At 43.0% G+C, this 13,081-nt stretch overlaps 1 protein-coding gene across 12 annotated transcripts in view; it reads left to right on the plus strand.

Annotated features, from left to right (window-relative positions):
- The window catches only part of NPHP4 (nephrocystin 4), a 100,467-nt gene that overhangs the window by 64,896 nt on the left and 22,490 nt on the right, over positions 1–13,081 (plus strand). For 10 of the 12 annotated variants that reach the window (XM_050931754.1, XM_050931756.1, XM_050931762.1 and 7 more), the window contains 7 exons: positions 730–791; positions 2,383–2,511; positions 3,123–3,286; positions 3,544–3,735; positions 4,444–4,631; positions 6,275–6,435; positions 9,831–10,011. In XM_050931754.1, coding sequence (XP_050787711.1) covers positions 730–791; positions 2,383–2,511; positions 3,123–3,286; positions 3,544–3,735; positions 4,444–4,631; positions 6,275–6,435; positions 9,831–10,011 — 1,077 coding nt within the window. The remainder of the gene's footprint in view (positions 1–729; positions 792–2,382; positions 2,512–3,122; positions 3,287–3,543; positions 3,736–4,443; positions 4,632–6,274; positions 6,436–9,830; positions 10,012–13,081) is intronic. The other 2 variants (XM_050931759.1, XM_050931760.1) reach the window with 2 other exon arrangements.

The following is a 13,081-nucleotide window of genomic DNA, read 5'->3' on the forward strand; positions in this document are numbered from 1 at the left end:
CTGTGTCCCAAAGAGCTAATGTGATACTGGGATGCAGAAACAGGGAAATCTCAAATAGGAGGAGAGAAGTTATTTTACCTCCATGTTTGGCACTGATGCATTCCTTGCTGGAATCCTGCATCCAGTTCCGACGCCCACAGTTCAAGAAGGATGTTGATAAATTGGTGAGGGTCCAGAGAAGAGACACAAGAATGATTAAAGAATTAGAAGACCTGCTTTGTAGTGACAGACTCAAAGAGTTCAGTCTATGTAGTGTAACAAAGGGAAGTTGAGGGATCACTTGATCTGTAAGTACCTATGTGGGGAACAAATATTGAATAATGGACTCTTCAATCTAGCAGAGAAAGATATAACACAATCTCGTGGCTGGAAGTTGGAGCTAGACAATTCAGACTGGAAGTACGGTGTACATTTTTAAAAGTGAATGTTATTAATCACTGAAACAATTTACCAAGGGTCATGGTGGATTCTGCATCACTGAATATTTGTAAATCAAGATTGGATGGTTTTCTAAAAGATTTGCTCTAGAAATTCTGTGAGAGATGTTCTCTGACCTGTCTGATACAGGAACTCAGACTAAATGATCACAATGGTCCCTTCCGGCCTTGGAATGTAGGAAAACTTTAATTGGCTTTAATGGAAACAAAATTTGGCATTTGATCAATCCGACAGCTAGATCTCTGGCTGTTCTGGAGGCTCACTGCACCCTCTCTTGTCTCTGCTTCCCAGTAGGTGCACCATCTTCACCCCAAATGTTGGTTTCCACTCAAGACTATCCTCAAGGACCTGGGGTAAGTGCCTGATGGTGCAACATGTGCCCTCTGCAGTTGCCTTACTGGGACATTAGATTTAAGCATCAATTATTTTAGTTTGATGAGTCTTTCTCCCTTGGAAAGGGGCCAGGAAGGAAAATGTTGTGGCAAATTTTTTTTTTAAGTTTATGTTTTCAAATTAATAACAGGTTAAATGTGAAGATTCTAAAGGTGCAGTTTCCCTCTGGTGTAGTTCTAGTTAGTTAATGGAGTGACACCACGGAGAAGCGTGGCCCAGTCACTACTGATAAATAAAGGAGTTTGAATCTAATAGAAAAGAGACAGAAAGCAAAGAAGGGGGCTCAGGAGGGATGACTTGGTTAGAGTGCCAGGAGAGGACGTCAGCAGTGGTCATTTGTGTAGCCCAGGAGAAGGCAGAGAGGAGACATTTATAGTTGTCTTCAGTGAGAGATGACCAAGGTTTAGGCTACTGTAATCTGCCCTGGAGGACCACTAGATGAAAAGTCAATATTTCATAAATGATATTTGTACATAATAGTGTATGAAAGGCAGGCTATGAAATAGCCAGTTTGGCTGCTCATCTCTCTTTGATCATATATTTACCGTATTCTCAATTACCATTAAGTTATAAGACTAATAAAAATAATTCTTCTGTGGGTTTGTTTGTTTGTTTGTTTGTTTGTTTGTTTGTTTGTTTGTTTCAGGTTGATTTTTTCCCATCAATAAGGCCCTGAAAAATACTGTTGTAGAGAACCTGCCTAATTTGGTAGTAAAGTGTGAAATGTCCACACACAAACATGATTAGTGTTTAGCGCATGCAGCAGCATTTCCTTGAAAATAGCTATTTTCATATAGTGCCATTCAGCTCACTGAGTTATGCAGATATCCCACTGGGTATCACTTTCTAAGGTCTTTGTGGCCAAACTACAACAATTTCCTGCTATAATCCATATCCCCAGAAGCAGCAAACCAGAATCTACATACAATTTGCTGGGTAGAAATCTCTGAGCTATTCTCAGGCCTTGGACTTTTTATTTTTTAAGGGAGTCATTTGCAGCAGACCAGGTTTGCAGGCTTTGTTTTATAGCACAGTGGAAGTGTATTGACAGTGATGTATAATTTTTGCAGGGATAGTTCTCAAGATTTAAGGCCACATACAAACATTGAAAGCCTATTTGTTGTTTTTCCTTCCTGTTACAGAGATCGTTACACAGTAATATTTTTGGTGAAATTTAGTCCTTCATGAGCATGCGTTATTAGACTGTTTGATCTTGACAAACATTTGTGGGTTTTTCTGCAAAACAACATACAGCACACTGCAGCATCAACAGCTGAATTAGAACACGTAGTTCAGGCGTGTCTGGAACCCGTAAGTGTCTGAGCTGTGCTGTGTATCTAAACAGCAGAGAGGTAGCTGAGTTAGGTCATTCCTGACCATTTAAATTTGCACAGACCATTTACAATAAACTGCCAGCATATTTTGGAGTTTCTGGCCCTCCTAATCCATCAAGATTTTCCGCAGTCCAGATTGCACCTTGGCAGTTCCTCCTTCAGCAGCCTCATTAGTAGAGTTAATATCATCATCTTAATTATAATAATTTTTTTTCAGTTGTCAATATCTCAGTTGTCAGCATCACTTCGCTCTCCTCCTGTAAGCCATTCGTCCAAACCCCCTTTGCAACAGCAAACTGGCTCTCCAGTACCCCGCTCCCGTGGGATGCGCCGACGTGAACGTGCAGTAAGAGTTCCTAGTTGGGTTTATGTGGTGGCCCCTGCATTGGCTAGCCCTTGCAGAGAGGGATATTCCTACCTGTGTGTGTTTGGAGTGTGTCCCTTCCCACAGAGCTATAAGTACATGCTAGGCCAGGTTCAATCATTCCTATGGTCATTGCAGCCAAAAATAAGTGTGGGGTGTGTATGTGGGAAATCTGACTTCAAAATGTAGAAAAGTCATTTATGTGAGAATGCATGAACTCTGCCTGCTCAGGAGCACATTCCTTTATGGAGAGGCTGTATCGGGTACTGTGGGAATGAGAACTCCTGGGTTCTGCCCATCCCCCATTGCTTGTGCCCTGCCCGGTGATCTGTGCAGTAGAACATATATGAGACAGGAAAGGTGATGCTCATCTTCTGCTCAGCTGAGCAGGGCTGTGATGACAACACTTCTGCTGAGAACAGAGGGGGAATTGCATCTGTTACCCCCATACTTCCCTGCGAGGGAGACAAGGAGCAGTTTGTGTGAGTGGAGCAGCCTGGGCTGGGCAGCTCCTTCAAAGCGCCCTGCAGAGCCCTGCCCCTCGCCGCCCAGCTGGGGATGGTCCGTTTCATGGGGGCGCCCTTCTTTGTCAGCAGGAGCTCCCAGGTGGAGGCAGCAGCGGTGGCATAACTCACTTGGAGGCTGACCTCAGCCCCAGCTCCTTGGTCCTGGATTCCTCTGCAAGTGACCAGCTGCAGGAGCTGCTGTTCACGCCCGTGCACGCACCTATTGTTGCCATGGGAACACAGACTGGAAGGTGAGGCTCTAAGGCAGGGCGAATGGGAACATGGGAATTGCTGCCTGAGCGATGCAAGCACGTGGGGGTGGAGTTCAGTCATCTTCAAGGGTCCCGCACATGTCATCTTGCCTCTTACTGAAAGTGTCCCTAAGTGCTTCTGCCTCTCACAGAACCCCATCTGGAAGATGCTGGGATAGCAGGAGGGACCTGGCAGAAAGGGTCAGGATTCCAGTGGCGTCTGGGTCCCAGGAAACTCAAAGCCATTTCTCTTTCAGCTCTAGCTCTGTCCTCACTCGGGCCTCTCTGTCTCGCTTGCATGCCGCTGGCTTTCCAGAAATCCTGGATTGTAACAAGGAGCCAGCAGAAGTTGTGGACCCCACAGACCCTGTGAACTTCAACCCTCAAAGGGAAGAAGCTGACTTCTTGCAAAGTAATGAAATCATTTTGCAGTTCCTCGCCTTCACCAGGTAATGCCCTGAAATCCCACTGCCCCAAGTCTCTTCTTGCAATAGCATCAATTTCCATTCTGATCTGCGTGCTGCTCTTTGGCTTGATGGTTCTGACAGGTCCTTGTATCCATTTCCTATGCCCCTTCCTGAGGACTTTCACCTTGCTTGGCTGAGGCATGTCTGAGCAACTGCCATGGTAACAAAAGCACCAGAAGTGCCTGTGAGACAATGAATGTTCCATTTTAGATGTTTTATGCATTGAGCCAGTTCCAAATTAATTTTTTGTTCACATTAGCCAGATTGTAATGTAAAACTAATTACTGAGTAACTCCTTATTTACAGACAGGAAAGCTTCACTTGGAAAGGCTTCTCTGTGATGGTGGTTTTATCTTGATTATGCACCATTTGTGTATTTACCACTGACTACAGTGCACTGTAATTCTGAAAGTAAAATACCATTCCCACCTGGTCTTGAAGCTGGGAACTCTGTACCAAAGAGCAGAAGTCACATGTACTATGAGTTCATTGAAAGCAAAAAAAACCCTTGTCCTTCCTGTCATGATGGCTTCAAAGGAAGCCTCCCAAACCAGTTTGAATACACTTAATATCATGGATCTTTCCCACTTCTTCTGCTTCTCAAATGGTTCACAAGCACTTGCAAAGCACATACAAATTGCTGAGTCTGTAACAAGAGGAGTTAATCCAGAGATATTTTTTTTGGTCAAGGATTCCACAGGATGGCATGGGGACAACTTGGCCAAAGACTATGTATTTCACATTCCAGTTTTACCGTTTCCCACCTGTCACAACACCACGATTGCAGCTGGTGAAGATGGACCAGTCTGAGACAGACAGTTCAGCTGCATCTTCCCATATCTTATTCCGGATCAACAAAGATGGAACCCTTAAGAGTGGTAAGTTCTAGTGGTGGAAGAGTGTTTGAAAAAGGAGGGATGTTACAGCACTTGCCAGATGGTATGTCCTCTGAGGAAGTCCTGGAGGCTGTAGCCAGTTGTCTGGGAGTTACATGAGATGTCCAAATACTCCAGGGTCTATGAAGTTTGAAGGGAGACATAGCAGAGCTATCTGAAATAATGAACAGGGTAGAGATGGTACATAAGACATTCTAATTTACCCTTTGTCATCATCCTGGGTCAAGGCACTACTCAATGAAATTAAAAGACAGCAAATTTAAAACAGATACAAGGAAACCTTTTAATATACCATGTGTAACTAACTTGTGGAACAAATTGCCACAATAAATCATTTAATCCAAGAGTTTAATCGGATTCAAAACTAGACTAGACAAGTATATGGAAAACCAGAGTTACAGCAGAGAGGATACAGATTTATAAGGGATATAAATCTCCATGCTAACTGATTGGGGCTAGGAAGAAAACCTCCCTATGACCTGATCATTTTTCAGTTCCTTACTATGGGGTTTCTTGTACCTTCCTCTGAAGTGTCTGCCGGCTGGAGATGGGAGACTGGATCAGATGGACCACAAGCCTTCTAGCTCTATTCTTTGGAGGGTAAATTCTTCCAATCACCTGGGCCTTGCTCTAGGGTTTAGAAATGAATGCTGAAATGTGTCAATGCTTTAAGCCTTTCTTGCAGTTTATCAGCAAAATTGTTTCTTTCTTGCTAGGCTAGTATGTTTTGGTAAGAGGAAAATCCACTGGGAGAGTTAAATTACGTTTTTGAATAGTTCAAATGGGATTTTTGTCAATCAGGTTTAGGCTTAGCTCCAAGTCAAGGTACTGGACTAGTATCTGCTATAATATCAAGTTTCCATTAGTTTATACACCATATAATTAAAAGTGTGCAAAATCTCAAGCCATAAGGCAAAACATCTATAAGTGTCAGTGACACGATTCAGAAATGTAGACTGCTGACTCCAGCGATAGCTAAGTAGATGTACAGAGAGAGACAGCATATCGAAGCAACCAACCTGTAGTAATGCAATCAGATTCTCTTAGCAAAATGGCTTTTTTAATGTCTTATTAAATTCTTGTCCCAAGAGATGCAAAACTAATCTCTCACCTCCTACAGAGCGTTTTTAGTTTGTAAAGTTCCTTCGCCATTTGGAATAGTTAATGAAAATTAATAAGGAAGATTCACATTAATTTAATTTTTTGTGGGTGGATGTCAATCCCAACATGAACTTAAGAGTGACTGATTCAGGGAGTTCATAAATGGTTTCATCCATAGGTTTATGAGAATGAAATTACAGCTATAAAGAGGAAAGCTGGCCCAGTGGCGAGGGTGCTCATGTGACTTGACAGACATAGGTTCAATTCCTGCTCTGCCATAGACTTCCTGTGTGACCTTGGGCACAGTCACTCTGTGCCTCAGTTCCCCATCTATAAAATGGGGATAATGGCCCTGTCCTGCTCTGCCTCACAAGGATGTAGTGGGGATAAATACAGTAAAGATTGTGAGGTTCTCACAGACAGTGGTACTGGGAGTCACAGGGGTCCCTTCGATAGCAATGAGTCTCCTGAGAAGCCATGGAGGATTAATTTACTTTGTCAGGAATACATTCTTTTTCCTGCAGAATCTCCAGGGTTGCAGCTAAAGTATATGGTGGATCCTGGTTTTCTGAAGCCAGGAGAACAACGCTGGTTTATACGTTATATAGCTGACCATAATCTACAGATTGATATTTGGGATGGAGATTCTTTGCTCCTCATTGGATCTGCTGCAGTTAAGCTGAAGGTATGAAACTTTTCCCGGACTAAATTCATAGCTGCTGCTAGTGGAGAAAAAAAGGCCAGAATCTCTGTTTACAAAGTATAAGAACTCTGGCGAAGGAACCTTCTTAGGTTGTGTTTGTACAGCACGAAGCACAGTGTGGAAGAGCTCTAGGCTTTGTTGCTCTACAAATAAATATTAAAATAGTAACGATGCTGTAGCTGGCAGGGATGGCTACTGGATAGGGTACGTTCAGGAAGTTTCTTACAAATGTGCATGAATTTCTTTGGTGTTAAAATTTGAACAATTTGCCACAGTGTGTAAAATGTGTAGAAGAAAGAGAGTGCTGTGAGGTTCCTGGTGCTGCTCGAGGGCCTGCATGGGCAGAACTAGTGAATGAACATTCTCCGCTGATTCACAGGAGAGGCTCACTCTCGCAGCAGCAGCACGTTACTTTGGCCCCGCCAGGGTGCCTTATTCTTGTTCTGGAGAACCGTCGCCTGCACTGCAAGGTTGGGCCAGTCTCTGTGCCCCTTGACTCCTCTGCTTCTCCACTGAGGTTGCCAATAAAGGGGGAAAACCAGTGCCAAATGGCAGGAAATGGTTTGTGGTGTAGACCCTTGTCCCCTGGGAAATGGTCTCAGACCCCCTAATTCCCTGCGAACAGGCCACCAAACAGCCCTGAGGGAGTGGGAATTTCTATTTACTGCTAAGCTGTCTGGATTCAGCGCAGTGACCTAGTGGTGAAAGGTTTGTATCCTGCTCTGAATCGCCTAAAGCATCCAGTCCATCAGGTGCCACTTCCCTCCCCTCACTCCTGAATGCAGTGACTAGTGCTAATGGCCTTCTGTCCAAATGGCCAGAACAATTGTCTCCATTTCTAGAGCTTCTTTTTACTATTACACTATGTTAAATAGGCAACAGTTGTGCTACAGCCAGAAAATATGACTCCCTTGTGTGTGTGGTGGGAATGAGGGGTGTCATTGTCAGGTTTAATTGTACAGTAATTTATCTCTCATGTGGAAGTTTCTCTGATTCTTGCCTGAGTCAGAGATTCTCCGGCTAGAAGGGACCATTGTGACCATCTAGTCTGACCTCCTGGATAGCACAGGCCAGAGACCTGCCCTGAGTTAAATCTTATCTGAACTAGAGCAAATCTTATAGAAAAACAGCCCATCCTGATTTAAAGATTTCCATTGCTGGAGAATCTACCACAACCCAGGGTAAGTTGTTCCAATGATTAATTATCCTCATTGCGAAAAGAATGCACCGTATTTAGAGTCTGAATTCGTCTAGCTTCATCTTCTAGGCATTGGAAAGTGTGACACCTTTTCTGCTAGATTGAAGAGCTCTCCATTGTCACATATTTGTACCTCATCTAGACATATCCTCATTGTGAAAAGAATGCACCGTATTTAGAGTCTGAATTCGTCTAGCTTCATCTTCTAGGCATTGGAAAGTGTGACACCTTTTCTGCTAGATTGAAGAGCTCTCCATTGTCACATATTTGTACCTCATCTAGACATATCCTCATTGTGAAAAGAATGCACCGTATTTAGAGTCTGAATTCATCTAGCTTCATCTTCTAGGCATTGGAAAGTGTGACACCTTTTCTGCTAGATTGAAGAGCTCTCCATTGTCACATATTTGTACCTTATCTAGACATACGCTATGATCAACTCTCCTCTCACCCTTCTTTTGACAAGCTGAATAGATTGAGCTCTTTGAGTCTTCCACTATAAAGCATATTTTCCAATTCTTTGTCATTCTCATGACCGTTCTCTGAACCCTCTCCAACCTTTCAACATCTTTCTTGAATTGTGCACATCAGAACTGGACACAATATTCCAGTACTGGTCGCACCAATGCCATATATAGAAATAATATAATTTCACTACTCCCTACTCGATATTATCCTGTTTACGTCCAAATACTGCATTAGCCACAATGTCCTATTGCTAGCTCATGTCCAGCTGATGATCCATTGTGACCCCAAGTACTTTTCAGTATCTCTGCTTCCCAGATAGAGTCCTCCCATCTTATAAATATGGCCTGTGTTCTTTGTTCCAAGATATATGACTTTGCATTTGCCCACACTGAAATGCATATTGTTTACTTGTGCCCAGCTTACTAAGCAATCCACATCATTTATCTGTCCTCTTTATTGTTTACCACTGTTCCAATCTTTTTATCATCTGCAAACTTTATTAGTGATGATTTTGTTTTATTTCAAGCCATTGATATAAATGTTAATTACCAAGGGACAAAACCTGATCCTTGAGGGACCCGACTAGAAACACATTCTTGATGATGATTCCCCAGTTACAATTACATGTTGAGATCTATCAGCTAGCGAGTTTTCAATATGTGTCATGCTGATTTTGTATCATTTTAGTTTCTTAATCAAAATGTTGTGTAGTACCAAGGCTAACATCAACACTGTTATGTCAAGGTGACAGGCCTATAATTACCTGGGTCATTTTGTTTACCTTTTTAAATACTGGTACTAGGGATGTAAAAGGTTAACTGGTAAGCATTAGGCTTACTGTTAACCAGACTTTAACCATTAACCCACGCGGCTGGCCACACCAGCGTGACCCCATGATTTTGGGCCTCTATTCTCAGACAGTTCTCAATTACCATTCACATTTTTCTCTTAAGTTCTTTCTCCCAGCTGATTTGTCCCATCTCAGAACAATAACCTCCCAGAAAAGCTCCTTTGAGCTTCACAAAAGCCCGAAGATATCACAAATGTACACAAGCAAAAAGGTGCTTTAATTGATTTGGGGTAGTTACCATGCCATTACCCACTGTACTGTGGGAGTGCATTACACTTCACAATGTGGATGTGCTAGTCAAGTGAGGGGAAAAGTGAAACAAGAGTTTCTTGGAACCTAAAACCAAAACAAAAATAGTAACAGCAAAAAGTTTGTAAATGTGGTTAATGTTTGCAACCCGGGAGCTCAGCATGATCTACAAGAGCAAAGGGTAACACTTGTAGGAACCCAGGAAAGACTGTCAGGGGGCTCTTGCATAAGCCAGGAAAAGGTGAGATCTGATTTGAGGAAGGAGAGGTGGTCATGAGAATGTTCATAATTTACCAGATTTCCTTTTATCTCACTGCTTGATGGGAGATTGGAAATGAAACCTGCCCCCTTTCCCATCTCTCCTGTGTCACATGCACACACCGGTTCACTGAGACACTTTGATCTTGAGCGCTGGGGCTGCTGGCTTTGGATAAAGCATTTGTTTGGAACCCCCTTTCTCAGCTCCCCTAAAGAATTGCATGGATGTAACAAACCATTTGCAAGATAAAAACAATGGTCTCTCCTGGGCATGTACCACTTTGGACAATGCCTCCTGGCAGTAACAGCTGCACATGTTTTTTGGCTTCAGGATATGTTCCTCTTGCCCCACAGCACTTGCTTCGCCAGGGTCGGACAGCAGTTCAGGTCCATCATGAGCTGGAGGTGATGACAACCGAATACGAGCAGGACACAACAGTGATGAGTGGGGACGTTCTCAGACATGGCACTGTGAAGCCCATAGGAGTCTACGCTGTTGTGAAAGGCCGACTTCACCTGAGTTTGGGCAATGTTGGTAAGAATCCCAGTTATTTTGGCTGGTTCACCATGTTTTCTGGTGAAAATTCGTTTCTTTCAGAAAGTGAGTAACTCAAGATTTCTCATGTATTTCAGCATGCTCATTAGACACTTAACTCTGCTGGTTATCTTCATCATTGCAGTTCTAGCACCATTCTGGGGCATAGCTGGGAATCTCTTTGGTGGCTGATCTGTTACCTTCCCCCCTCCATTTTCACATAGTGATCACCTCCCAAAACAGAGATGCTTTTACCTGCCCCAGGATGCAATAATACTTTGCACACTGATTTGGTTCAGTTGAAAAGTGGTATGCAGGTGCGAAGATAGGAAAACCATGCTGTCCCCACTGTTCAGCTGGGGCTACTAAGGTGCTGAGTTTTTAGAGGTGTTGAGTGAGAGTCAATAGGACTTACAGGTGACAAGCACCTCTAAAAATCAGATTTGCGCAAGGTGGGTCAACCAGGAGCAGAGCCCTTTCAGTGGCCAGCTTTCTGCTCCATGCTTCTTTTCCAGCAATACGATTGCTCGGCACAGCAGTGTGTTAGTTAAAGGTCTATTGAAATGTGATCTCAGTGCTAGTAGCCATGAGAAGTGTTGCCCCACTGGCCTTCAGGGCTGAATCTACGCTCTTATGGTGTTCATGAGCTTGTTTGGAAGCTGGCAGAGCTTAGGAGCCTCACGCACAAGGGAGGATCCTGACATTGCATCTCAAGGGACATATTGGGTGTCTGGCTAACCCAGAGTTTCCATTAGCCGACTATCAGCATTTTTGAGTTGTGTTGTGTTTGTTCATCAGCCATGAAATGGGAGCTGGGGATAATTTGATGGTGGTGCTAGAAATTTGTCTAATTTCAATGCTTCTGCAAGTGCCTCTGTAGCTTCCGTTAAACACTTCTTTTATAACGCCTCAAGCAGCCATCCCTCTACACCTGCTTCCGGACCCGAGGGCAGACTGCTCTCGTCTTTCTTTGGAAGCCTGTGAGAATCACAGCAAGGTTATGCTGGGTCAGAACTGCCTGTGCCCACTGCCACCAAAGGATTCTGCACTAAAAATGGTGGTAACTCTTTACAGTATTCCCAAAATTGTTTTATTCTGGCAAAGTGAAAAGCACCCTCATGATGCCATTGGAGCAAGGGATCTGGCCCTACAGGTTCCTGTGCATCTGAGGAAAGAAAATGCTTTTTTGAGATTCAGCAGAGCTCTGGGCTTGGGCTGTTTAGAGAGTTTTCAGTTGCTTGAAAAAAAATCAACAGGTTTTAAATGCCAGTCTCCTATTGTCCTGTACCCAGCCTCCACCTACAATAAGTAATAACACCAGGCTACAGAAAGAGGAGGAAATGCACAGCTCATTACTTCTGTTTTGAGTTTTCTGCCTGCTTGTTTACAAATGTACAAGCTGAGGCAGATTTGAAACAGACAATATGGAAACAGCGACACTCAATTAGGTGCTAGCAAAATAACTCAGAAACATGAGAGAAACAGACAAGATGCACAAAGCTGTACATATAAGAAAACCAAACTTGTAAGAACATTATGCTTCCTGGAATTTATTAGGTACTTTTTATATATATTTAATTCACCATCTTATAAATGCAGTGACTCCAGGTTTTAAAATCTTATCTTCAAAAGAAAGATTAGCTCCATTATATGATATCTTGAATTGTCATTTTCATACTTTGCCTGCAAGAGTGTGATAAGCTCCTAGGAAGGAGAGTCTGAGATTCATAACCCAGAGAACAGTTCAATGCAAACCCAGGAAAGGAAACCGATTAACAAAGGACAAACGCTAGCAAAACAACAACAAAAACCCACCCATCATACTGTATCAATACAGCTGCCACTCTGATTTCTCTGGAAAAGTTTGTTTGATTTCAAAAGAATATTAGTATGTTTTTACAAATCCCTCGTAACACTGGGGCTAGAAGCATTGAACAGCAGGCCTATTCTGTAAACTGGATGGTGTTGAGAGAGACAGAAATGGGGCTAAACATAGCCAAATAAGAGCATTTGTATTCCAGTCTTTGCCTGCTACACCCATTTCTGCTTCGTTCTACATCATCAGTTTGAATCTAGGCAGTTTCAGAAAGCGAGTTCAAAGCAATTTCAGATACTGCCCCTCCCCTGGGTCCCACTGCTCATTTGCATGGTTGTGCAACCTCATTTTCCTGTGTTTGTTTTAAATGCTCTTCCTCCTGGTTGCCCCGTGAAAGACCCACACAAACAATAAAGGGAAACTGACCATCCGGGAGCAGCAGCAATTCTGACTAAACACAAAGTGCTGTCGTATGCACAGGAAACAAACTGGAAAAGATGTCTTAAATCTCCTTCAGTTCCAGTAATCTTGGCTGTTACTCACAACGTTCTCCATCAAAGTGATTTTTTTTTTAAATTGACCTTAACCCTTTAAACTGAGCTGCAGAAAAAGAAGCTTCTGCTACTCAGAGTGGCTAATCCTTCTATTGCCATTCACGCTGAAGCGCTGGGAGGGATTAGCTGTAAATGGAGTTAAATGGCATCTTTATAGCATGATATTTTTCTGATTTTTGGTGCTTTAGAAATGATCAACAAGGTAATTTTAAATAACAAAGTTCATATCTCTCAGAGATGAGCTCTGTAGGGTTGCAGGTTTCCAGTGGGAGAACGTGTGAACTCCTGTAAGCCCAGGAGCAGTGTTCTCAGCAGAGCTGGTAGAGGCAGACTCTAGATCAGAGTTGCACTGACACAGTGCTTAACATGGTGAGAGCTTCGAGGCACATGCCCTGGTGGATAATGTTAATGTTCTCGCTGTCGGTATTTATATTCTCAGATGCCTAAACAGCTTGAGCTGTTTCTGCTAATGACGCATTTGCCGGAGTTGTACACATGAAAAAAGTATGCATGTATAACTGCTAGAGTGTCCTTAAATTCAAAAGCTGTATCTAGCTGTTGTATTTTGCATAGTGCCAGTCACCTTAGTACCTATATTTTGTAGGTCCTAAGACATAAGAACAGCCATACTGGGTCAGACCAATGGTCCATCTTGCCGGTATTCTGTCTTCTGACAGTTCATCACACACTGCAACAATAC

Source organism: Gopherus flavomarginatus, chromosome 21, assembly GCF_025201925.1.
Source record: "Gopherus flavomarginatus isolate rGopFla2 chromosome 21, rGopFla2.mat.asm, whole genome shotgun sequence".
NCBI lineage: Eukaryota > Metazoa > Chordata > Testudines > Testudinidae > Gopherus > Gopherus flavomarginatus.